Consider the following 24,247-nt stretch of genomic DNA (forward strand, 5'->3'; position numbering starts at 1 on the left):
GCCAATACTCCTCAACTTCTTCCACAAAACAGAAACTGAAGGAACAGTTGCTGGTTCTTTTTAATCACCCGATACCAAAACCACACAGACTGTACAAAAAAAAAAAGAAAATTATAGACCAATATCTCTTATGAACACAGATTTCTCAAATTACTTGCAAGCCAAATCTAAGAACACATCAAAAAGGTTATCCACCACAATCAAGTTGGAGTCATCCCAGAGATTCAGGGATGGCTCACCATACATAGACCAATAAACATAACCCATCATATAAGCAGACTGAAAGACAGAAACCACGCAATCATCATCTCGTTAGATGCAGAAAAGGCTTTTGACAAATTCCAGCATCTCTTCAGGATAATAGTTCTGGATACTATGGGTACAAGGACAGACCCCAATACAATAAAGGTGATTTCCAACAAGCATTTAGGAAGTCACCATTAACCTAAATAGAGAGAATCTTAAAGCATTGCCACTAGTACCCGAACAAGACAAGGGCATCCATTCTCTCCATACTGTCCAATATAGTACAGTTAGAGCAATAAGACAACTGAAGGAGATCAAGGGAACATAAGCAGCAAAGAAAGAAGTCAAAGTACCTTTGCTGGCAGATGATAGGAGTTTATACATAAAAGTACCTGAAGACTCCACCAAGAAACTTCTACAGCTGGTTTGCACTTTCAGCAAAGGAGCAGGATACAAAATTAACACCCACACACAAATAAAAACAAAAAGGAAAATAGAAGCCTTCCTCTATATAAATAACAAACAGAAAGAAATGGAGAAAACAACACCTTTCACAACTAGCCTCAAAAAAAAAATTCTTGGGATAAGTCAAGCAAGTTAAAGACCTGTACAATAAAGACTTTACCTGTACAATAAAGAGGCTATACTAGCAAAAGCAATCTACAGATTCAATGCTATTACTATCAAAATTATCATTATCACAATTCTTCACAGAAACTGAAAAAACAATCCTCAGCTTCATATTGAAGCTCACACAAAGTTTCACTGGTGTAAAACCAGTCATGGTGACCAATGACTCAAACTGAAGACTCAGACATAATTCTGCGTATCTTTGACAAAGCAAAGAAACCAGAGAAAAGACAATACTTTCAAAACTGGTGCTGGTCAAACTGGATGGATGGCTGCACATAGAAGTGTGTAAATAGATCCACGTTTATTACCAGCACAAAATTTAACTTCAAATGTTAAGGTCCTTGAGCTATTTGTAGTTAATTTTTACGATATGCCTGCAAGGCATGCTGGCGCTGTAATAACATAAATGTTATGGGTGCAACTGATTGTATTTAAGGCCCACTCCATGAGATGGAACCCATATCTGACACTTCCGAGAACCAGAGACCTACAGAAGCACAGCATTAAAATGACATCTAATGACACAGGGTTATACTTGTAGAAGACTGTCTCATTCAACCCACATCAGACAGAGTTCTTTCATTAGATGAAAATGAACACAGGAATTCTCAACTAGACAATGTGCAGACAGTGAGATAAAAGCCCCATGCTCAAGTGTAGTTGGCCAACACAAATGAACTCAATGGTATTTTTGTAGACTTTTTTTTGGTTTCATTTTGCTTTGTCTTGGCTTTTTCTTTCTTCTTTTGGGTTTTTCAAGACAGGGTCTCTCTATATAGTCCTAGAACTTGCTCTGTAGACCAGGCTGGTTTTGAACTCACAGAGATCTGCTGCTGGCCTCTGCCACTCAAGTGCTGGGATTACAGTTGTGAGCCACCACTGCCAGGCTGTTTAGCATTTGTTTTATTGGGCTTTTGCTTATTTTTTAGATTTTCCTTTGTTTTTGTGGGTTTATACTTTTTGTGTTGTTTTTTTGTTGTTTGCTTGTTTTCTTGAAAGAAAGAAAAATAGAACATAATGTTGGATGGGTAGGGAGGTTGGGAAGATATTGGAGGAGTTGGGAGAGGAAGAACAACATGACCAATATATAGTGTATGAGTGTTTTTTTCATAAAAGGGGTTATTCAGGGGCTAGAGAGATGGCTGTTCTTCCAGAGGACCTGAGTTCAATTCCTAGCACCCACATGGCAACTCCCAACTGTCCATAACTCCAGTTCCAGGGGATCTGATACCTTCACACAAATTATAAAAAAATAAAGTTAAATAAATTTTAAAAAATGGGGGGTATTCAAACAGTGAAGTCTTGGTTACTAGCTAACTCTAACATTAGAAGTATTCATGTTTTCTTCATTTCAGATTATTATTATTTATTATTATTTCTAAAATTATATCCATGTGTGGGTATGTATGCATGAGTACAATCTAGAAGAGTGTCAGATCCCCTGGAGGTAGAGTTACAGATGGTTGTGAACCATCCAGTGTGGGTGCTGGGAATCAAACTTAGGTCCTTTCAGAGAGCAGTAAATGTTTCTAACAGCTAAGCCATCTCTTCAACATTTTTGTTAACTATTTAAAAACATACAAAGGGGCAAGATTACTCAGCGAGTGAAGACACTTGCCACTAGGACTGACAATCTGAATTAAATTCCTGGGTGCATATGGGAAAAAGAAAGAACTTCTGCAAGCTATACATGTACGCACAAAATAAATAAAATGCTAATTATCTTTCTCTTAAAGAACTTGAAGTCATATGTGCTGGTGCATGCCAGTATTCCCAGTACTACGAAGGCCAATGCCAGCATGGGCTATACAGCATTAGTGAAATTTTGCTTCAAAAAGAACAAGGGGAGAGGCTGGAGAGATGACTCAGTGGTTAAGAGCACTGACTGGTCTTCCAGAGGACCCAGGTTTAAATCCCACTACCCACATGGCAGCACACAATGTCTGTAGTTTCATTTCCAGGGGATTCGTCACCCATAGTCATAGTGCCAATGCACATAAAATAAAGATTAAAAAAAAAAACAACTACAAAAAATGAATTTTACTCTGAAACTTCCTTTAAAAACAAACAAGGGGAAGAGGGAGACTAGAGTATGTGAATAACAGAAACAAACTGGCCACTGATCCCAGTACTTGGGAGGTAGAGGTAGCACAAACAGAAATTTGAGACCAACCTAAGCTACCTAAGACCCTATCTCATAAGAACAAAACATAGTAAAACAAAATAGCAACACACACACACACAAACTCAACTTTGAATGAGGTTCTCAAGACATATAGGCTCACTTTGTTCCAATGTTGCTAAGCCCTCTGTGAGGACAAGAGTTAGATTATGCATATCTTGTCCTGAGGACCAGGCTTGGAATTTCCTATAAACTTTCATCAGTAGCAAATTTAAACAGAAAAAGATGTTATTATCACAAATGTTTTTCCTTTCTTTGAGCCTCCCTGGTGCATTGCTCTATCTTTTCTGTAACCTTGTCACTGGCGCCTCATTACACCATTTCCTGAGACAGGTGGCCCAGACTGGCCATAACCTTCTATGTAGCAGAGGATGACCTTGAATTCCTGATCCTCTTGCCTCCACCTTCCAAGTACTGGGATTACAGGTGTGTGCACCACACCCCACTCTTTAATTAGCTTGTTTAATTGATGCGTTCTTTCTCCATCGCTTTGCATATAAAAAGAATTAGTTTAAAATGGATCATCCTTTTTTTTTTTGGTCTTATCAGAATTAAGGCCAATTAATTGGGTAAGAAGAAAATCAAACTCTAGGGGGAAAAATCCAGCTTGTTCAACCTTGGACGCCCTGCTCCACTGTCTCCACACTATCTGTGGCTACTGAGAGCCAACTGAAGTGAAAGGCTGCACGCCCGCGAGAAGCTTCAAAGTGCAGAACAAGAAAAAGACACCACTGTTTTGTTTTTGTTTTTTTGTTTCGAGACAGGGTTTCTCACTAGCTCTTGTAGACCAGGCTGGCCTTGAACTCACATAGATCTGCCTGTCTCTACCTCCTGAGTGCTGGGATTAAAGTTGTGTACCACCATTGCCAGCGAAAGGAACTCTTTACACCAGCCAGACACCACTATTTAAAATTTTTAAATTATTTTGTGCATGGATGTTTTGCCTGCATGAATGTCTGTGTACCATGTGCATGCCTGGTTTTCACAGAGGCCAAAAGGAGTTAAATCCCCTGGAACTTGAGTTACAAACGGTTGTAAATCACCATGTGGATACCAAGAATTGAACCCAGGTCCTCTGAAAGAGCAACCAGTGAGTGTTCTTAACTCCCAAACCATCTTTCCAGCCTCAACAATAAACTATAATTTCTGTACAATCAGTTTGTTATTCAAACCTGCAATCATTAGGTACTTCCATTTGCTTCTTCTATTTTTCGCTTTCTAACCAGTTTTCTATTAAAAAGCTGTATTAAGTCTAATAAAGACTTTCTTATCCATAAGACCACTAATCAAACATTATACCATGAAACCACAAGGGCAGTCTCATCTCACTTCCTTCTGACTTTTCTTTCCTTCCCTACTAAATTTCTGGCCTTAGAGATTCGGCAACCTGCCTGGTCTAACCTGCCTGCCCCATCTAAAATCCTTCTGTGCAGTATAAACCATTTTCCCATCTCACCTAAAAACATTCTTTTTTTCTCTCTTCCTCCTTACAACCATTCAGTTATTTTGGTTCCTCAAGGTGTCTCATGGAGGGTTTTACACTAACAGAGGCAGTGGGAGAATGTTTTCACAGGTCCAGGGAAATCCTTTTATGGTCTCAGATGGTCATATATCATCAGCAGTTATCCTTAAGATGTTCCCCTGAGCCGGGCGTTGGTGGCGCACGCCTTTAATCCCAGCACTCGGGAGGCAGAGGCAGGCGGATCTCTGTGAGTTCGAGACCAGGCTGGACTACCAAGTGCGTTCCAGGACAGCCTCCAAAGCCACAGTCTCGAAAAAACCAAAAAAAAAAAAAAAAAAAAAAAGATGTTCCCCTGAGTCAAAAGATTATGTCTGTGCCAGCATAAACATATAAGCCTATCAGAAGACACAAGTAAAACTTCCTTGTAAGATAAATGCAAACTGAATATACTGTGAAGCTGTCCTTTCCTACAGCATACATTTTATAAACTTGCAAAAGACTTTTTTTTATTATTATTTTTTTTTTCCAAGACAGGGTTTCTCTGCTTCTGTCACCCATGCTGTACCACTATTGCCAGCCAAAGGAACTCTTTACATCATTTCATTTTGGAACAACTTGCATAGAGGAAAATTTGGCAAAAACAAACAAAAAACAAATTTTAAATGTAACATTACCCAATGTTCTACAAAGGCATCCTGTAGACAGAGCAGGGCACAATAAAAATAGCATGTATTAGTTAATCACGGCTGTACTGATTATTAGAAAATATCTATCAATACACCTGGATTTTATTTAACTACTTTTAGTTTAACCAAAAATTTAGCCAAAACTATTTAAATAAAATAAAATAAAAAAAAACAGGCAAAAATTCAAAATACTAAGAAGCCACTTCAGGAAAACAAAACAATTATTTTTGTCTATTCCATTTCAGTCAAGCAGTTCAAATTTTTTTCAAATAAAAAAAACCCCACAAGATATAGAACAGTATGCAACCATCTGTACAACAAACACGCATGCACGCCAACAGAGTACCTATCATCACATTGAAGACTTCCTTATCCAGATGGACGCACAAGAAAAGGTTAACAGTAACTGCTTATGTGGTGAGACACTGAGTGACTTACAGGCAGCAAGAGAGATTCCTCACTATATTTTTACTTTACTGTACCTTTTAATTTTTTTAAAACCTGGTCCATGTATTACCTATTTAGATAATTAATGTTGACCCTAAACTAAATATAAAGGTTTCATATAAAATAAAGGATTAACAATGTAGTTTTGTCTGTTTTCCAAAACAGAGTTTTCTCTGTATAACAGCTCTGGCTGTCCTGGAACTCCCTCTATAAACCAGGCTGGCCTGGAACTCACAGAAACCCACTTGACTGTCAATGTAATGCTTTTGATGGGAGGCCAGCATCAAGATTTTTAACTTGTGACTATTAAATTTTTCTACAATAATCTCTTGCGCTGACTCCATGCCCATGGAGTGTACATTAAACCACCTTCTACTTGGAGCTGCCCATGAGCTGTCTCAGAGCCACAGGCAACTCAAGGCTTCTAAAAGCACTCTTCTTAAGTGGATTTTTTAAAAAAGAAAAATGTTTGTTCTAAATCCACAAAGCTAAAGTCAGATTCCAACTGTTTCAAATCTATATTCTTTCTGACGCTTTAGCAAAGCGTCAGACTTCACTGGAGACAGCACTTTGCTTCTGAATGTAGTTACTGGAATAACTCCAAAGACAGTTTTCAACCACTTGGCATTTCTTTCTCCAAAAGGAAAAGTGGTGAGTGCTTCTAAAGGTAAAGGAGTCCAAATACTCAGAGCAGTCACACAGTCAACACCCTAAGAACAACTGGAGAAAGTATCTCCTGAAGAACAACCAGCTACATATCCTAACCACTGTAGAACTGGGAAGCTCAGCACACTTCTGTACTTGGGCTCCCTCACTCCTCTTCATCTAAGAGTAGATGTTAATTTCGTAAAAGGTTACAGATATTTAAACTCACCACCTAGGTGTGTCACAATCTAAAACCAACCCAAAACCCCCACAAAACATGGCAAGTATGTTATCCCAGGATCTGGGATACCAAGAGACCAAAAAAAAAAAAAAAAAAAAAAAAAAACCCACAAATTCAAGGTCAGTCATGGCTATATATAATAACACCCTCTCTCCAAAAACTAAATTAAAAACAGTCCTCATATACACTATACAAAAGTAACATCCACCTTACAAACACACAGTTAAAAAAAACTTAGTTGTAAACAAATCACTTATATTTTTAATTTTTGTACAGAAAAAATCGTAAAAGCATATTAGCACTGGAACTGTTGATCTGGGCTAGTTCTAGAAATAAGCAAATTTTTAAAAGAACTAATCAAATGTAGAAAACTATGCAGTAACCTCCACCCCAAACTCAATATATAATCACCTATTTTAATAATTAAAACACCACATGGATTATTCCACACCATTAATACTGATTTCAGATGTTCCGAGTTTGAAAACACTAGGACTGTACTTTGATTTTCTTATTCTTTATCTCCATTTTATATTATGTATTGTAAATATTCTGGTAATCTTCACATTAAAATTTTTAGAATGGTGTCAGCGAACTTAGCATGGGACAAATAACTTGTTCTCCCTCTTCCTCCTCACGCCCACCACAGATCTTTTGTACAGAACTTTTGCTCTGCTCGTGAGTATCACTTAGTTCTCATAACCAACTAAATCACTTCTCAGAATTGCAGCACAGCACCCAAGTAGATTATGGAAGCTCAAATATCACATAAAGATTGTCAAAACAATGGTGCTTCAGTTATAATGCTGGTCTACTCAAACTAGTGTTTCAGCAAAGACAAGGAACCCTTCTCTCCTGGGAACATGATCAACTGTTAGGTTAAGCAGGCTGCCCAGGTTCTCATATTATACAGTCCATATTTCACTTGGCTAAAAGAAAGGCAAGTGTTCTTTCTCAAATCCTCTGATGTCTACCCCAGGTAAAACCCTATCTAAATATGTCTCATGTGTTTTACAAATATTTTCTTACAGAGTTCCCCTCACAGTACCTAAAAGAGAAGAGTAACTTACTCAAGAGCAGGTCTCAGGACTCTGACTTTTAATGCTTCTAATATTCTATTCAACTCCACAAATGGCTCTTTCTGACTTGGGTCCACTGACAGTCCAGATTCCTGGAAGGAAAAGAAAAACAAACAGAAAAATAACGTGTTAGTATATTCATTTGCAATGGAAAAGGCTGGTCTACGTTATAAAATACAGGGCTGTCAAAGCTAATTTCCTTTTAGCATATGCTTCTGTGGCAGAAGCTGTCCCATCACTATGCTTCTGACACATCTGGGCTGAGCACAAGACCATAACTAAAGCTTTGTGTGGTTCTGCACATTCAGGCCAGTGAACTGTAAGCACACACTCTTTCCTGGGATACAAGCTTCAGCTGGAGACCTGGCCACAAGGAGAGGAGGAAACACTGGAAACTACAGAGCTACAAGGACTGTCTAAGAACTTTCATAGGATAGATGCTATGAGCTTCTCTTACTACCTCTCTTTCCTGTATAGGAAAAACAAACTTTTTGTTAAGCTATTGTCTTGAGGTTGTTGCTGGAAAACAAACTAATCCTCAATGATAAAATTTACTGTAAGATTTGTATGGACACCAACACACACCTCAGAAGGTACAAAGAAAAGACCCAAGTACCATTTATTCCAACTGTTTCAAATAGAAAAGATTTAGATTGTAGACTGGCCCATGATTCACTTTCAATTATTTTATCTTTTGAGTTCTTCCTTTTTTTCAACAAGAAAATGCAACAGAATGAAGTTTGAAAAGATGGATAAGGGACTGAGTGTCCAGTTCCTTCACAAAGGCTCCTGGAATGGCCCTGGGCACATTCCTTGATTCTCCAAACCTCACACTTCTCATGTGTAGAACAGCAACAATAACTGCTACTCCACAGTGGGATAGACAGGAGCAGCAGGGTGTGGCTTGGAGGAAACACAAACACAGCAGCTAAGACTTCATGGTGTTTCTGTCTAGCTGAAATAAGACCAGCAATGCTCACCTGAAGTCAATTTTAGTTAGAAATTCATTTGATCCAGTTTTACTAGATCAGAAAAACATTAATATCTTTGTGTTGTTCCTCTTCTGTTATATTAACATTTCCTATCAAAAGAGGAAATAGGAGTGCAGTAAACAGTGCATACTCATAACTGCAGCACTGGGGAGGCTGAAATAGGAGGAGTCAAGGACAGCCTGGGTCACATAGGAAAAACATCACTTTTGATACTTTGACTACTCACGACCAGATTCAGAATAAGAACAACTCAGATATTAAGCTTTAAGAGTGTAATTTCTTAAGGAAAGGGTAATTCAGATATTAAATTAGAGCACTATAACTTCTAAGAACTTAAATCTAGCAAAATGAGTTGTTCATGGTAATAATTAAAAGATTGCAAATCTATGTATAGTTTGAGGTACACACAGTCTCTCATCTGCATATAATGCAAACACCACAGCATTGCCCTGTTTGTTTTCCTATGCTTTGTTGGCACGTGGTTACCTGGCAGAGCTCCTCAGCTACATCCAGCATTCCTTGTCGGAAGAAGTGTTCCACCATCACCTCATTGAGAAGCCGTTGGCTGTCTGCCTGCCAGCAGCCATCTATTCCCACACTGCTAATGTCAGAATCAAAATTCTGCAGGGAAAATAGTAAAGAATCATATATAGATGACTTTCTTTTTTTTTTTTTAACCCCACCTAACAGAAAGAAACGAAGGTTTACTTTGGTATCATTAAGTAGCCAATTCAATTAATCTATACAACCACAGGCAGGAATTTTTGTAGTTTCTTTTAACTCTGTTCACTCGTGGGGACTACTGCTGGAATAATCACATATATTAAGAAAAATAAAAATAACTTCAGAAACACTTTGGGGAAATGTATAGATTTAACACTGATTTCTGTGAAACAGCAATCAATAAACCAATTTCTGAGCATTATACTATAGCAATATTTTTAGGAGCATACTATAGTAATCTGTTAAAAGTATGCCCAAAACAGCACTACCTGTAATGCAAAGGACAGAAACACACACACATACTCATCTCCATCAACACAGGACTGCTAAATAATAAGCCATGCTGCAGGCCAACAACTGCAGTTCTGAGGCTGGGAGTAAAAGATGGGATGGTCAGGTGGTGAGAAGAGCAGGTTACATATTACTAGGTCTACACTTGAGCCTTGGACACATAGTTCTAACTCCACAGAGCACACTATAGACTTTGAAAACTGAAGTTAGGCAGGTTGGCTACTTAATAGTACATTCAAGACAACTGTGAAGGGCATTGAAGCTGCAACCCACAGAAGACTGCCCTCTGCATGGTTGAAGGGCAGCACAAATGTGTCTGGCATACAAGTAACCAAGCACAGTTCAACTGGTACAGGAGAGGAAGGGACAGAACCAAGATCAAAGGACAAATGCTGAAACCCAAGACTTCCAAGCTATCATTACAAAAATATTTCCAAAACAAGGGCAAACACCCTTTAAAATGTCTTTATTGCATGTATTTATGAAGGGAAAAAGGAAACAGAGTCCCTATGGAAGACAGAAAACAATTTGTTCTCTTTTTTCTTTTTACCACATGAGTCCTAGGGATAGAACTCCAGTCATCAAATTCTGAAGCAGTCTTCACAGGCTGAACCCCACCCATCTCAGGCCCCAAAAGTCAAACACACTTGAAACACCAAGGATACATACAGTAAAGAATTAGAAGACACAGTAACCAAAATAAATCACTACAAACACAGAAAAGCAGATACAAAGATGTCAGTATATATATTATCCAGTCTGAACAACAGGAAAACAAGACTCAAAACAAAACACAAATGAACAGAGTATCAAAAACTGGGAAAATAACAAAAGATTTAGAATTTGCCATCAGAAAATCAGAGGATGGGAAAAAGAATTGCCAAAGACATACACTCAGATACAAGAAGCTGAGGGAACTCCAAAAAAAGGACAAGTTCAAAGAAATTTTACTCCAGAGTATCAAACCACTAAAATCTAAACAAAACAAAAATAAACCAAAGCCCAAGGCAACCAGCTAAGAAAATGGCCCCTTGGGCTAAAAATATGGTTTAGTGGGACTAAGACTCATTCATATCCCAAGCACCCATTTAAAGCTGGATACAGTAACCAGAGCTAAGGCAAGATGGGCAGCAGAAACAGGAGAGTCCCCAGGACTGCATAGGCCAAGCTAGCCTGGCATACACAGCAGGAACAAGAGACCCTGTCTCAAATACAGTCAAAGGCAAGAACAGCTGAGGTTGTCATGTGCGTGCGTGCATGCATGCATACAGACTTAAAGGAAAAATGACCTGTTACTTACAGAGGGACTCTGATTTTAGTAATTATAGATTTCTCAACAGAAACTATGGAGTTAAAAAGAGAATTTTTCTAGTAGCAAAAGAAAAGACCAGTATTCCCAGTAAAAATATCCCTTGGAAAGGAAGATGAAGTAAGCATTCTCAAAGAGTGAAGAAAGAACAAATCTCTATCATGGTCTCCAAGTTTTCTGGTTTTGCCTTCTTTGCCTTGCATAAGCATTATACTTTAGTAAGCCCTACCACTTAATGTTTAAAAACTACACAAATCAATGAGACAAGATCATCTGGATATAGGTGAAATTACAATTCTAGGCAACTACTGCTTAACTAGCCTAACCAACAGGACACTTGTTTTAGAATATAAAAGAATAGACTCTAAGTAACCTGCAATCACAATGCAAGCACTATTTACAATGACCAATAGAGTGCTCCTCTCCAAAACTGAGCACATTTTTCCACAGTGATATTTACTTGGGCTCCTGCATAGGTGTCCATGCAGGAGCCCAAGTAAATATATCAAAATCTAGAATCACTCAGGCAAAATGAAAGCCTCAGTATTATTATGTCTTAACTTTAATATAATACTTTTCCCTAATTTTCAATTTTTATTTATTCTTTATACATGTATATATTGTATCATACATTTATTGGTACTTCTAGACAAATCTTCCTAATAAGTACCCTCCTACTTCATGCCTTTTTTTTTAACAACTCAGGAGTCAAACTGGGGGTTACATGCATGAACACAACTGTGGGGCTATTTACTGGAGTGTGGTAATTTAACAGTTAAGAAAAACAATTTCCCTTCCTCTGGCAGTAATTAACTGCCAAAAGTTCCTCAGTCCACCTGAGGTCTCAGGAGCCCTCCCTCATTGTTTTCTAATAGGATCTCTTGTACTAGAACTTAACCTAACCAGTGGAAAAAACACAAATAACTTAAATGCTAAAATAATGAACATATGAACTTACTAACGAACCACCATCACCTATAATGTTTGAGTTCTACTTCTGCTTATCAGAGAGCCAGCCTACCTTTGAGAATTGATTCATGGCAGGTCACTGACACTTTTAAACAAAGTCATTTGTATTTCTCATGCTGTCTCTAATAACCAAAACACAAGAGTGCTAGTATTTTGCTCTTCTTCTGAACTCAACTAGAAACCCAAAGAATGATGAGGCTATTTTACTGCTCCAGAGGCCATTCAAATGAATGAAATAATGAGTATCTAATGATGCAATTTACTGCAAACTCAGGAATCTGCCTATAATTCTCCACATGCTTAAGCTTATGTAACCATCAACCACTTCACTGATTTGTGAACACAGTCTCCAGGGTAATAATAACTCATCTAATAATTACTTCTCAATCTTATCACCCTCCTATAAATTTGTCATCAGGTATTTTCCCGGGAAAGAAAGAAAACCATGGAAAATAAATATGCTTTCAAAGACATTTTTACTTGTTGATATGTATTAATCATTTTGCTTGTTTTTAGAAACAGGCTCTCATGTAGCCCAGGCTAGCTTCCAACACACTATGTAATAAAGGCTGACCTTGAACTCATGACCTCCTGCAGACTTGTGCAGACTACAAGTATACAGGCACCATGCCTAGCAAACTGTCAGAATTTTAATAGTCACTGACAGTTTCCTGTTGACAGACTACACTTCCGAGCTTTTCCTGAGGACTACAAAAGTGATTTCTGCCCACTATAAAAGACCACATTCCATCTTCCTCTGTAAGCATTTTGGCCATTCACACATGCGGGCAAAGAAGATGCCCCTTGCCATGAATAAACATGGTCCTACCTAAGGTCAGAGCAAGCCTCTCTCTTTACACCTTTTATCCTTTACAGCTGCTTTAAAATTAATCTAGCAGTTATCACCAACAGTATCTGCTCACATAATAAAAGTATTTGGATAATCCATTTTTTGGAAATACTAAAAATAAGTGCTGAGAAAACTTTAAAAACAGTCAAGTATTTAAACAATGTTACAGAGTTTTACAAGGATGCCCTTTACATCTACTTCCTAGAGGCTTACTATGGTTACTACACATGGGAAAGAAAAATGGAACAGCCCTTACAGTAGGAATATCTTTAGTCACACTGAAGTTTTGTAAACAGTTGCTCATCTTGGAAAGTCGGCAAAAACAATGCATGTTTCTAAGCTCCCTTCTATCACTCTGACTTTTCACTTTAAACAGCCAAGGAAGACAGGAAAACCTTTCACAGTTTATGCTCTGGCTGGATATAATAAATTATAAGTGGATGCTGAAGAGATACAGATTCTTACTCACTGTTGCATCAGAGCTGGCATTCCTTCCAGCTTCTGTTACTAGGTGAACAAACACATTTACATGCTACCCAGGAAATCAGCAACACTGTAAACTAGCAGAGGTGCTAATGTGAAGAAACACCTGTCTATTAATAGCATCACCTGCTTTTTCCTTTCACATTTTTAAAACAACGAGAACCACCTATGTGTAGCACTTGGGAAGCGAAGACCAGAGGATCCTGAGTTCAGAGTCAGCATGAGTTTCCACAGCAAGACCCTGGCTCAAACTAAAAACCAAACAATAAGCCAGGCATTGTGGTACACACCTTTAATGCCAGCACTCAGGAGGCTGAGGCCTGTAGATCTCTGAGCCTGATCTACAAAGTGAGAACCAGGACTACACAGAGAAACCCTATCTTGAAAAACAATCAATAAAGCAAAGAGAAGCCTGACACGATGCTCTTACTCACGGAGAAAGGATTCAAACAAGGACCAACAGAAAAAATGCATGTTCAAGGGCATGTCCATTTATGCAGTATGCAATAAAGCTTGGAAAAAGAAATCCACAACACATGAAATCTGGATGGAGACTGAAGGGTGGAGGAACACAAAAACAACATGAAGTAAGTCATAAGACCTAAACAACCCATCTATGCTATCTCTTTGGAAAGCTCATTAATAAAACCAAATCAATTTAAAGACTAGTTTTCACTAGTTGCTCACCAAATTCATAAATCATAGTTACGAGCAGTTCATGGTAAAAACAGCATTGTTTTAATCCTAAGTGTCGGCTCTCGGTGTTATTTTTAAGCTTCCCATCTACTTTGAAAAAAACTTGGTATATGACCCCAACAATTGTTGCACTGTAGGTCACGGCTTGCACCTACAAGGAACTGTTTTTGTGTTGTTGTTTTTCTCCTCAACATCTAGTTAATTTGGTTAGAAAGAGTGAGCAGACTCTCAACAGAAGAAGCAGACCTGGACTGGGACAAGATGGCTGCTTCACACTCAACTCAAAGATAACATTACTCAGGAGAATACAGAAGGAAGCAAACCTCCAACTGGTAAGACAGTCACGGCCATCTAATGGTCACAAGCGAAAATGCTCCACCCCAAAAGATAAGAAAGGTACTGTGAGTAAGACCAGATTTCACACCCATTTGGTTAACCTTTAAAGATGTTAAAAGCTGGCAACAGCAAATGTGAAGAGAAATGAGGGAACAGGACTGTCAAACATGCTGGGCAGGACTGTAAACTGATACAAACCCCTTAGGGAAAGATCGGCAACACCCTGTTGCTGATGATAAGGTGCAGGACGTATGAGGAAATAAACCTGTGCTCAGGCATACACTAGACAGCAGGGTTTCACAAGCTATGGCTGGGGCTGAACTAGGAACTCTGGATGCTGACACCATCTTTCTTGACATCCATTTCTTGTGTACAATATTCGCACTCATACCTCTGCTTTGATTTTCAAAGTTAAGAGAAAGAGAGTCACACTAGTAAGCTTTTACTTTACTAAGCCCACCACACACTGAGCTCTTAAAAGGTAAACATGCTCCAAACTTCCCGTCTGTCACACCCCTATCCAAGGAATCTCATACTCCAATCTGCTGCCCCACCTGACAGGGGAAGTTTTATCCTCCCAAAGACCTTTCACCATTCTACAAGGAGAGAGATGCCTGTGCATCCAGCAGGTGCTCCCCAGGCACTAAAGATCACTTCTCCCAAGGAATTCTAGTAGAGAAGTTTTAATCTTAGCCTTTCTTCTCTCTGGCTTAGCTTTCTTCTCTAACATAAGCCTCAGTTTTCACACTCACGCTCAGGATGGCACTTGCTGAGTTGCAGATTAAGTTAAACAGTTGTTCAAGGTGATGTAAGTAATGTACATGAAATCTTCCACCAGTATTCATCCAACAATAAATATCCAACATGCAATAGGTGAATCTGACTCAGTCCTTGCCACCAATTCTGATGCCACATTTAAAATAACTTTCATTACAAAACACAAATTTTTAGAGTTTTATTATTGCTGCTATGTCTATATGATGTGTTTTGTGTACACAGACTTGTGAGTGCCATGGCACATATATGGAAGAATCAGTCCTCTCTTTCCACCCTGAGTTCTAGAGATCAAATTCAGGCCACCAGGCTTGTGTACTTTGTACTTTTATCTGGTGAGCCATTAGAAAATACAAACAACCATTAAAAAAATTCCTTACTTTTTTTTTTTTTTTTTTTTTTTTTTTTGGCTTTTCGAGACAGGGTTTCTCTGTGGCTTTGGAGGCTGTCCTGGAACTCGCTCTGTAGACCAGGCTGGCCTCGAAATCCGCCTGCCTCTGCCTCCCGAGTGCTGGGATTAAAGGCGTGCGCCACCAACGCCGGGCTAACAAATTCCTTGCTTTTAAAAAAAAAATCACTTAAAATGGGTGTAGTAGCAAATTTGTCTAATCTCAGAAGGACCCTGAGCTTAGGTTACGTAGCTAAGATTGTCTGTCTTAAAATAATACCAACACACACACACACACACACACACACACACACACACACACACACACCACTTAAATCCAAGTACATCCTTGATTCATTTGTACAATTTCCTGTAAGGTTGTTGTTGGTGGTGGGTTTTTTTTTTCCCAAGGGATAGACGAAGCCCAGTATTACATCTTCATCTTCTGGGTCAAATAAAGTGAGAATCCTAGGCTTTCTTCTGTGGCCTGCACTATAATTCAATAAACGGTTCTTCATTCAGTTTGGAACAGGATTTTAGTAGGAAAAAAAATATCGCCTCATAGCTACCTCCACACACACAGCTTCCCACTGGGCACAGGCAGTGTGGTTCCACACCAGTGCTGATGCTCAGGGAGTAAGGAGCAGTTACTTAGGATGCTTGGTTCAGAAAAAGACCGTCTTTTTATCCAAGCAAGGTGGGGTTAAGAAAAGCAGTGGGCTGAGGGATAACGGCCCCAGAGATGCTCTCTGTTCTTTCTCAGCACCTGTGTTTTGTCTCCTACCTCAGACCAGCTTCCTTCCAGGACCGATAACACCTCCCGGACTCCCTGTCCCAATTAGGATTACTACTTCTGTGAGGAAACACCAGGAGTAAAGCAACTTGGGGGAGGGCTGAGTTTATTTGGCTTATACTTCCACATCACAGTTCATCATCAAAGGCAGTCAGGTCAGGACTCACACACAACACAGCAGGCACCTGAAGACAGGAGCTGACGCAGAGGCTATGGAAACTTGCTCTATCAGGCTTGCTCAACCTGCTTTTTTTTAAAACACCCAGGACCACCAGGCTAGGAATGGCACCACCCACCTAAGGCTGGACCCTCCCTCACTAATCACTAATTAAGAAAATGCCCAGCAGACTTGCCTACAGCTTGATCTTATGAAGGCATTTCCTAAATTGAGGTTCCCTCCTCTCAGATGACTTCAGCATGTGTCAACCTGACATAAACCCACCCAACACACTCCCTTTCCTAAGATTCTAATGAAAAACAACAATCCCCCAGGCCCCTGACCTGGGGAAGAACATGAGAATTTCCACTACACATTGCACACACCAGGCTGGGAAAGGTTATCCTCAGAACAAGGACTGACCCAAGTGGACAGAAAAGAGACAATAGCAGCTCCTACTGAAATCATGCAACGTCAATAGCAAGAGCTTTCAAAGATCAAGATATTTTATTACACCTTAACAAATACCTCAATACAGTTCAGCCATGGCACACTGCATTTTTGGGGTGGGGGAAGAGTATGGTATGCTTTATTTTATTCTTAGGTAATGCCTTCCTTGCTTTTTAATCACCATTTCCCTTTCAGATATATATATATATATATCTCCATCCCACATCTGTACTTCAGAACTCAACTATCTTTTTCTTATTAATCAGAGACAATTATCTAGTCTTATAATTTCCTTAGTTCTCTTCTTAATAACACTCCTCTACTATAGAAGGACGAATTCATCATGTACGACAACTTTAAGTCAAATCTATATTCAGCTCCACTCACTCATCTCAATCGCTGCTTTAAGTACAATTATCTTATTGTTGCATTACCTCTTTCCATTTTTGACACCAGTTAACTTGACATAAAAGGCAGTTCCAACTGGAACCATTTTTAAAAATATCAGCTATTTCACTTTTTATACTGTCAGCATTCAGACCATCAGAATTTTGCTTCCCCAATGTCAGCTGCTCCATCTAGTGGCAGAAAACCAGTTTGGGCAATGCAGTTAAAACTTTTTATCCATCACTTTACCCCCACATTAACAGCCCTGCTACGCCTCACAAGTTTTCAAGAAAAGCTTAAGAACAAATTCTCAGTTGAAAACATTTCCAAACCTTGGTCTGCCCTCCAGGATGTATACTCAGGGTATCTTGTCAACATCTCTTCACCTCAGTTTGCTCATAAGCCAATGAAAACAACATACTAACCTCATGGAACACATAAATGCAAGTAAATCACTCAGCTCAGTATCAGAAATAAGTCACCACTGGGTAAGTAAAAGCTACCATCTCCCTACCCGTGACTACCACTAATTTCATCCCATACCATATCAAGCTAATCCTCCCCCTGCTTTCACCACCTATTGGATAGAATTCAGGATGGAATCCATAATCCTTAAATCTTTCCCAACCTACCCTATCAAAGTTATCTATCCTACAGAAAAATCTCACTTCATCACTTTCTTCTTCCAAATCCTACATATTCTTCCAAGTCATATTTAAGATACTAACTCTGCAAACCTTAGATTAGCTAAAGGTAGAATCTTTCCCTTGCAATTCAATAAACACTTGCTTCAGAACTTTTTGTATTATTTTATGTACTAAGAAAACGTAGCACACCTTTAATCCTAGCACTCAGGAGGCAGAGGCAAGTGGTTGAGTCCAAGGCAACCTGGTCTACAAAGTGAGTTCCAGGACAGCCAGAGCCGTTACACAGAGAAACCCTGTCTTGAAAAACAAACAAAAGAAAACAGAAAACCTAGCACTTTTTACAATATAAGATTCCTAGCATATAAATAACATGTATTATTTTTAGCTAACTATAATGTACATTTTAGAAGCTTAAAATCTCATTGTTATTCATTTTAGCCCCCCCATAGCCCTAGAAATAATTTCTAAGAAGTAGGAGGTAGAAAATTAAAAAACAATCCCCCATACACGCAAAAATCGCAGAACTTAAGGGCTAAATAACTTTAATAGCCAACACATTAAAGGAAAAAAATTCAATGTTTTTATTTTTATTATTCACAATAATCAAGAAAATTCCATAGATAATACAAGGTTCTTTTCTGCTAACATTTTCAGAAAATAAAAATTTAATACTAAAACAAAAAACCCACTTAAAACATTAAAGAAAAAAATTACCAATTAGCACTTTAAAGATACAAAAAATTTCTCACTCATCCTTACCCACTTGTCAAAAAAATGTACAAAAAATTTCTCACTCATCTTTACCCACTTGTCAAAAAAATGTCCTAAGTGTTTAGAAATACACACTTTAAGTAACAGGCTTGAAAAAAAAAAAAACAGGAAAAAAGAGCCGGGCGTTGGTGGCGCACGCCTTTAATCCCAGCACTCGGGAGGCAGAGGAAGGCGGATCTCTGAGTTCGAGACCAGCCTGGACTACCAAGTGAGTTCCAGGACAGCCTCCAAAGCCACAGAGAAACTCTGTCTCGAAAAACCAAAAAAAAAAAAAAAGTAACAGGCTTGTGGAACAAAGGATTTTTAACCTCAGCTGGTGTGCCTGTGACTTTAAGATACCATCCCCGAAGAGTCCTCTGAGATAGGAAATGATGATTAACCTGAAGGCTCCATTGCAAACTGGAGTGTCCTAGGTCTCATTTGTACAAATACACACACATCTAATAGATGATGACTGCATGGTTGGCCCTTTTAACCGTTCCTTTTCCTTTAAGAAAGGCCAGGATTTGTTTTCCTCTATGTTGTTTCAAAATCCTATGTTTTGAATCTGTAGAAACTGGACACTCATTACTGTTCACAGACTGTTCTTTGTTAATATGATTTTTAAAACAACTCTAGCTTGCTCCTAAGGAACCAACTGTCTGTCAGCTTTCCAAGGGAGGAGCATGTGCCCATAAAATGGCATTCACAGGCAGCTAGACAGCATTCCAATCTATTACTCAGATCAGCTTGTCTTGATCCCACAATCCTTGAACCACAATGGTTTCAGCTTTATACTATTCACTCACCACCAATACACGAATGTTCTCCACCTTTATTACAATCTTCTCAAGCTTGTATACATTTGTCAAGTTCAAGTTAAGTGGGTAAGATTTAACAAGTCAGGAGTCTTATGTAATAACAGCCTACACAAATTCTTCATGCATGCAAAAACCCTCTTCACATCTAGGAACATCCGCTGGGAAACAGCTTCCTCTCCCGGCAACATAGGAGACAACAAAAATGCAGGGAATATGTGCTGAGAGATGCCTGAAAACTACAACCCAGCAAGTAGAGTATTCACTAACTGCTATAGTTGCCTATATTGGATGAGAAGAATCTATGTACCTAGAATCTAAACTATCTTCCTAAAAACAAAAGCACATTTCCGGAAGGAACTATTCTGTTTCTTTCAGAATTGTAGTTATTTGAAGTCCTTAGAACTTCCAAATACATGAAAAAAATTCTCAAAAGTGAAAGACTAAATAAAATACCTAATAAGAAACATGTTTTAAATATCCTCTCCCAATCCAAGTCAGAATGTAAATTATTAGCTATAATGTGGTGCCTAGACACCCATTCTCAAAGAGATACTATTTTTAGCACCAAGTACATCTTACTACTTTGTTCAAAGACTAGTCAAAATATTTGACAACCCACAGTGGTCTGTAAAAACTTGCTGCATATGGAAGAAGTCATGCACATCAAGTCACTTGCAAGAAGGAAGAGCAAAGAGAATTCTGATGATAATTGTAGCAGGGCAACCGAAAGAAGGCAGTTAGACAGAAATACAGTATCCTCCCATAGCAGCATACAAACAAATCTGAGGTGACTGCTGAGACCATTTGCACCTACTCCAAGCAAGGGGCTCTTGAGCATTAACTTTCACTGTTGAACAGGTAATGACTCCCTAACATGAACTACAGGGAGCAGCAGGCCCGGTGGTCCAGCAGACATCCTCAGGACCCTCCCAGAGTTCTCTCTATGCCATCACAACCACCAGGATGCTTTGACCAAAGAGATGTGAAGCTTCTTAAGCAAACACAAGGTTGCTCATTCGTAGATTATTAAAATTGTCTCACCAAGTATTCACCACTCCACATACATAAAAACAACCACTTCAGGTACGACTAATAGCTTCTAATGCCACAATGACATGATGTCAAGCCTACTTTTCCACAGCCATGTTCACCTGCATCAAGTTACCAAACAGGCTTCAAATCTCAAAGGTATTTAGAGAATACTCACTACATTCCCAGCCTTTGCTATCTGCCCAGCCTCTGCCATCACTAACCCAAGTCCATCACTCTCTGACAGACCACTAAAACTTCCCTAAGTCACATAATCCCTAGAGTACTTGCCACTTCCAGTCCTACTGTACCTATCAACCAGCAAATGTACCTCTTTAAAAAGCAGTCCAGATTTCGGCACCAATAAGCCTAGCCTTTTTATACTTCTACTCCACAGGGTAATTTATGAGTTTCTTGGACACACTCTCCAGGCTATTCTACTGTATATGTTATGCTGCCATCATTGAACAACATTGTACATACAAGCTAAGTACTCAGGAATGTTCAGGAAGTATGTTTGCTACAAAAAGCTCTTCACCATTCTGCCTCCTCTTTCAAAAGTTCACAACATATAAACAGAAATGGCCATGGTCAGTCACAGTCTTCCCTAATAGGTGGAGGGAACAGATAAAACCTTGGGAAGCTCCTCTTAAACTCTCTTAGGATTGTGTACCCAGTGGACAAAATGGCTTCAGTGCTAAAAATGGGAACTGCTTATGAGTCAACCACTAAGTCAAAGATGGCTTAATCAAGAAATGTCACAAGAACAAAGAAAAAAATCACCCAACAAAAGTGGCTTGCCTGGCTCTCTGACAACTAAGTCACTCACTTGCACAAAAGACAACACTAAGGAAATACAACTAGCCTGCCTACAGGAAGAAAAGACTTGGGATAAAGTGGGAGAGACAGATACAGGGTGTTACTCTAATTATCCCACAACGGGCAGGGTCATCACCAGGGACTCACTCAGGAAGCAGCAAAGCTTATTCCTATAAACAAACTCCCACAGAGTGGCTTAAAATGTTTCTGCACCTTTATTCATCAGGGCTCTCATCATATAAGCAAATGGAGAAACAGTAAAGCCATAAAAAGAAAGTTGTATTGGTTTATTTTTATTTCCGTTTCTCAAATAACAGCAACAGGGAACTTTTAAGAAACACAATAAACAAGAACCTTAAAAGTTATCAGAAACAGCCGGGCGTTGGTGGCACACGCCTTTAATCCCAACACTCGGGCGGCAGAGGCAGGTGGATCTCTTTGAGTTAGAGGCCAGCCTGGTCTACAGAGTGAGTTCCAGGACAGCCTCCAAAACAATACAGAGAAACCCTGTCTCAAAAAAACAAAAACAAAAAAAGTTATCAGAAGCAAAGAAGGAAGGAATGGCCTAAAGCAATTTGAGAAAGCAAAGGGTGTCACAATACTGGCAAAGGAAGAATGTTAGAAATACAAACAGTTGTGGGTGGTGAGGGGCTCAGAAGGTAAGAGAGCTTGCTGTCAGTTTCATGACCTGAGTTCAATCCCAGAGACCCACATGGTAGAAAAAGAAAACCAAAACCGACTCCCAAATTGTCTTCTGACATGCACACATGTACACACAGACAATAACTAAAATGAACTTAAGAAACAAAAGCGGTTCCTTCAATTCCATACCTTATCAATGGCTTTTCCAACTCGAGAAACACTGCTATGGATGTCTTTGTGATCAGAGGCCAGCTTTTGAACAGTGTCCTTTATTCTTTTGCAGCACTGTGTCAAAACAAGTGAAAGTGTCCCTGATAATTCAGCATCTTGACCTATTAAAAAAGAAAGAAATATTGGTGATTCACTAAAGCAAACCCTATAAAGAAAGATGGGAGAAAACAATGAAAAATCAGATGTTATTTTTCAAGCGAACACTAAGAAACTGAATTTGTTTACTCTTAGAAATAAAAAAATTAAAATTTCCCTAGGAAACAAACTTCCTCCACAATCTCATCACCACAGACTGTGAACTATACTATCATGTCTAAGTGAATGAACTCACTTAGATACAGGATCAAAATCATAACAAATATTTACTATGAATCCAGCACGGGCATAGTAATAGCTATCAAAAACCCTTCTCCTACAACTTACCTTCTGGTGCAAGACAAAAACACCACAATGAGGCAATGAGGCTAATCAGACAGTTTGACAAAAATTGCTACATGCGAAAGAGTCATCATATACAGAAATTAATTCAAACAGAATAAAGGTCCAAAACTAAAGGTTGAAATGTTAGAATTTTGTAAGAAAAAAAGGGGGTTCTGGAAACAATACAGAGAAACCCTGTCTCGTAAAAACCAAAAAAAAAAAGGGGGGGTCTGGATCTTGGATTAGCCAATGGTTTCTTAAACATGACATCAAGAAGCATAAGCAACCAAAGGAAAAAAGTTCAATTTCATTAAAATTAAGTTTCTGAGTCAGTGTGCCTGTCATCACAGCACTTGGAAAGTAGAATTAAGAAGATCAATACTTCAAAGTTGGCCTTAGCCACAAGAAACTGTTTCAGGAAATTGAAAAAAAAAAAACAGAACGGGAGAAAATATTTGCAAATCATACTCTTAATACTTCAAGAATAAAACAAAGCTAAATTTACAAGAAAACACACACATAAAATGTATCAAGACAGGGAAATAACTCAGTAGGGGATATTAGCTTAGCTTGTGTAAGGTTATACATTCAATCCTCAATACAGCAGAGTAGTAATAAAACAAAAATACACACTTCCAGCTCAACAAAACATGATAATTCAATAAAAAAATCGGGGTCGGGGACGATAGGGAGATAGATGGCTTAGTGAGTAAAGCACCTACTGCACAAGCATGAGGACCCCCATCACCTGTAACTACCGCAGTGCTGGGGAGGCAGAAACAGTAACTGAATCAGTGAGCTCCAAGGGGAGTCTGAGACCTGAAGACATTAATGCACTACATAAAGATGTTTCAACAACAATGGGCCACCTATATGATGATGTGTATGAGGCTATGCCATCTAGATGTGTCTAAGTATATATAACAATGTTCATACAACAATGAAACTCCTTAAGAGGGCATTTCTCAGAATACATTCTTACAGTTAAGCAATGCCTGCCTATCTGGAAGCCCCACAAAGTTATTATAGAATAAGCTGAAGGAAAGCCCTGATCAGAGAGGATCCACTAATGCATTTTTAAATGGATTCAGTGGAAAGCAGCCAAAGGTACAAACAGGCTTGAAAACTACTAAAATGACCTGACAGAGACAATTGATTTTTTTAATCTTTCCATGAAAACATAACCAACTTCTAGAACCTTCCTGTGCAAAAAATTTAATTAGTTTTACTTTTTAGATATAAAATGGAAATAGTAAAAGCATCTTCACCATAACTGAAGTAGAATAAAGTCTCTCAATGTCATAAACTGCCTGGACCCCACATGCATGAGGTGGCCCTGCCAGCATGGACATGGCATGTACATTGTACAGTCACATCTAACACGACTTGATTAAATGAGCTTGAGCATTACTTAGCATGTTAAAACCAACATCACATACAATGGGGAAGGTAAAAATCATTCTGTAACTATACGATGTAGCTCAGTGGTGATGGCACTTGTCATTCAGGATCCCCCAGTACAGCAAAAAAGCCCTAAAATTACTTCAAATGTAACAGAACAGCACCTTGAAAAAAATAATAATATCTGTATTATTATTTTGCTATCATTGTCATTGTTGTCACAGTAGTCTTTGGAAAATCTCACTCTGCAGCCCAGGCTGGTCTCACA

The 24,247-nt window shown here is 38.8% G+C and overlaps 1 protein-coding gene across 2 annotated transcripts in view; it reads right to left on the reverse strand.

The window, feature by feature from the left end:
- The window catches only part of Rmnd5a (required for meiotic nuclear division 5 homolog A), a 52,477-nt gene that overhangs the window by 17,847 nt on the left and 10,383 nt on the right, over positions 1–24,247 (reverse strand). For both annotated transcript variants that reach the window (XM_040739015.1, XM_040739014.1), the window contains exons 2-4: positions 22,117–22,259; positions 9,100–9,234; positions 7,613–7,713 (exon numbers count right to left, since the gene is read on the reverse strand). In XM_040739015.1, the coding sequence (XP_040594949.1) occupies positions 7,613–7,713; positions 9,100–9,234; positions 22,117–22,259 (379 nt within the window). The remainder of the gene's footprint in view (positions 1–7,612; positions 7,714–9,099; positions 9,235–22,116; positions 22,260–24,247) is intronic.

This window comes from Mesocricetus auratus, unplaced genomic scaffold (assembly GCF_017639785.1).
Source record: "Mesocricetus auratus isolate SY011 unplaced genomic scaffold, BCM_Maur_2.0 Super-Scaffold_100676, whole genome shotgun sequence".
Lineage (NCBI taxonomy): Eukaryota > Metazoa > Chordata > Mammalia > Rodentia > Cricetidae > Mesocricetus > Mesocricetus auratus.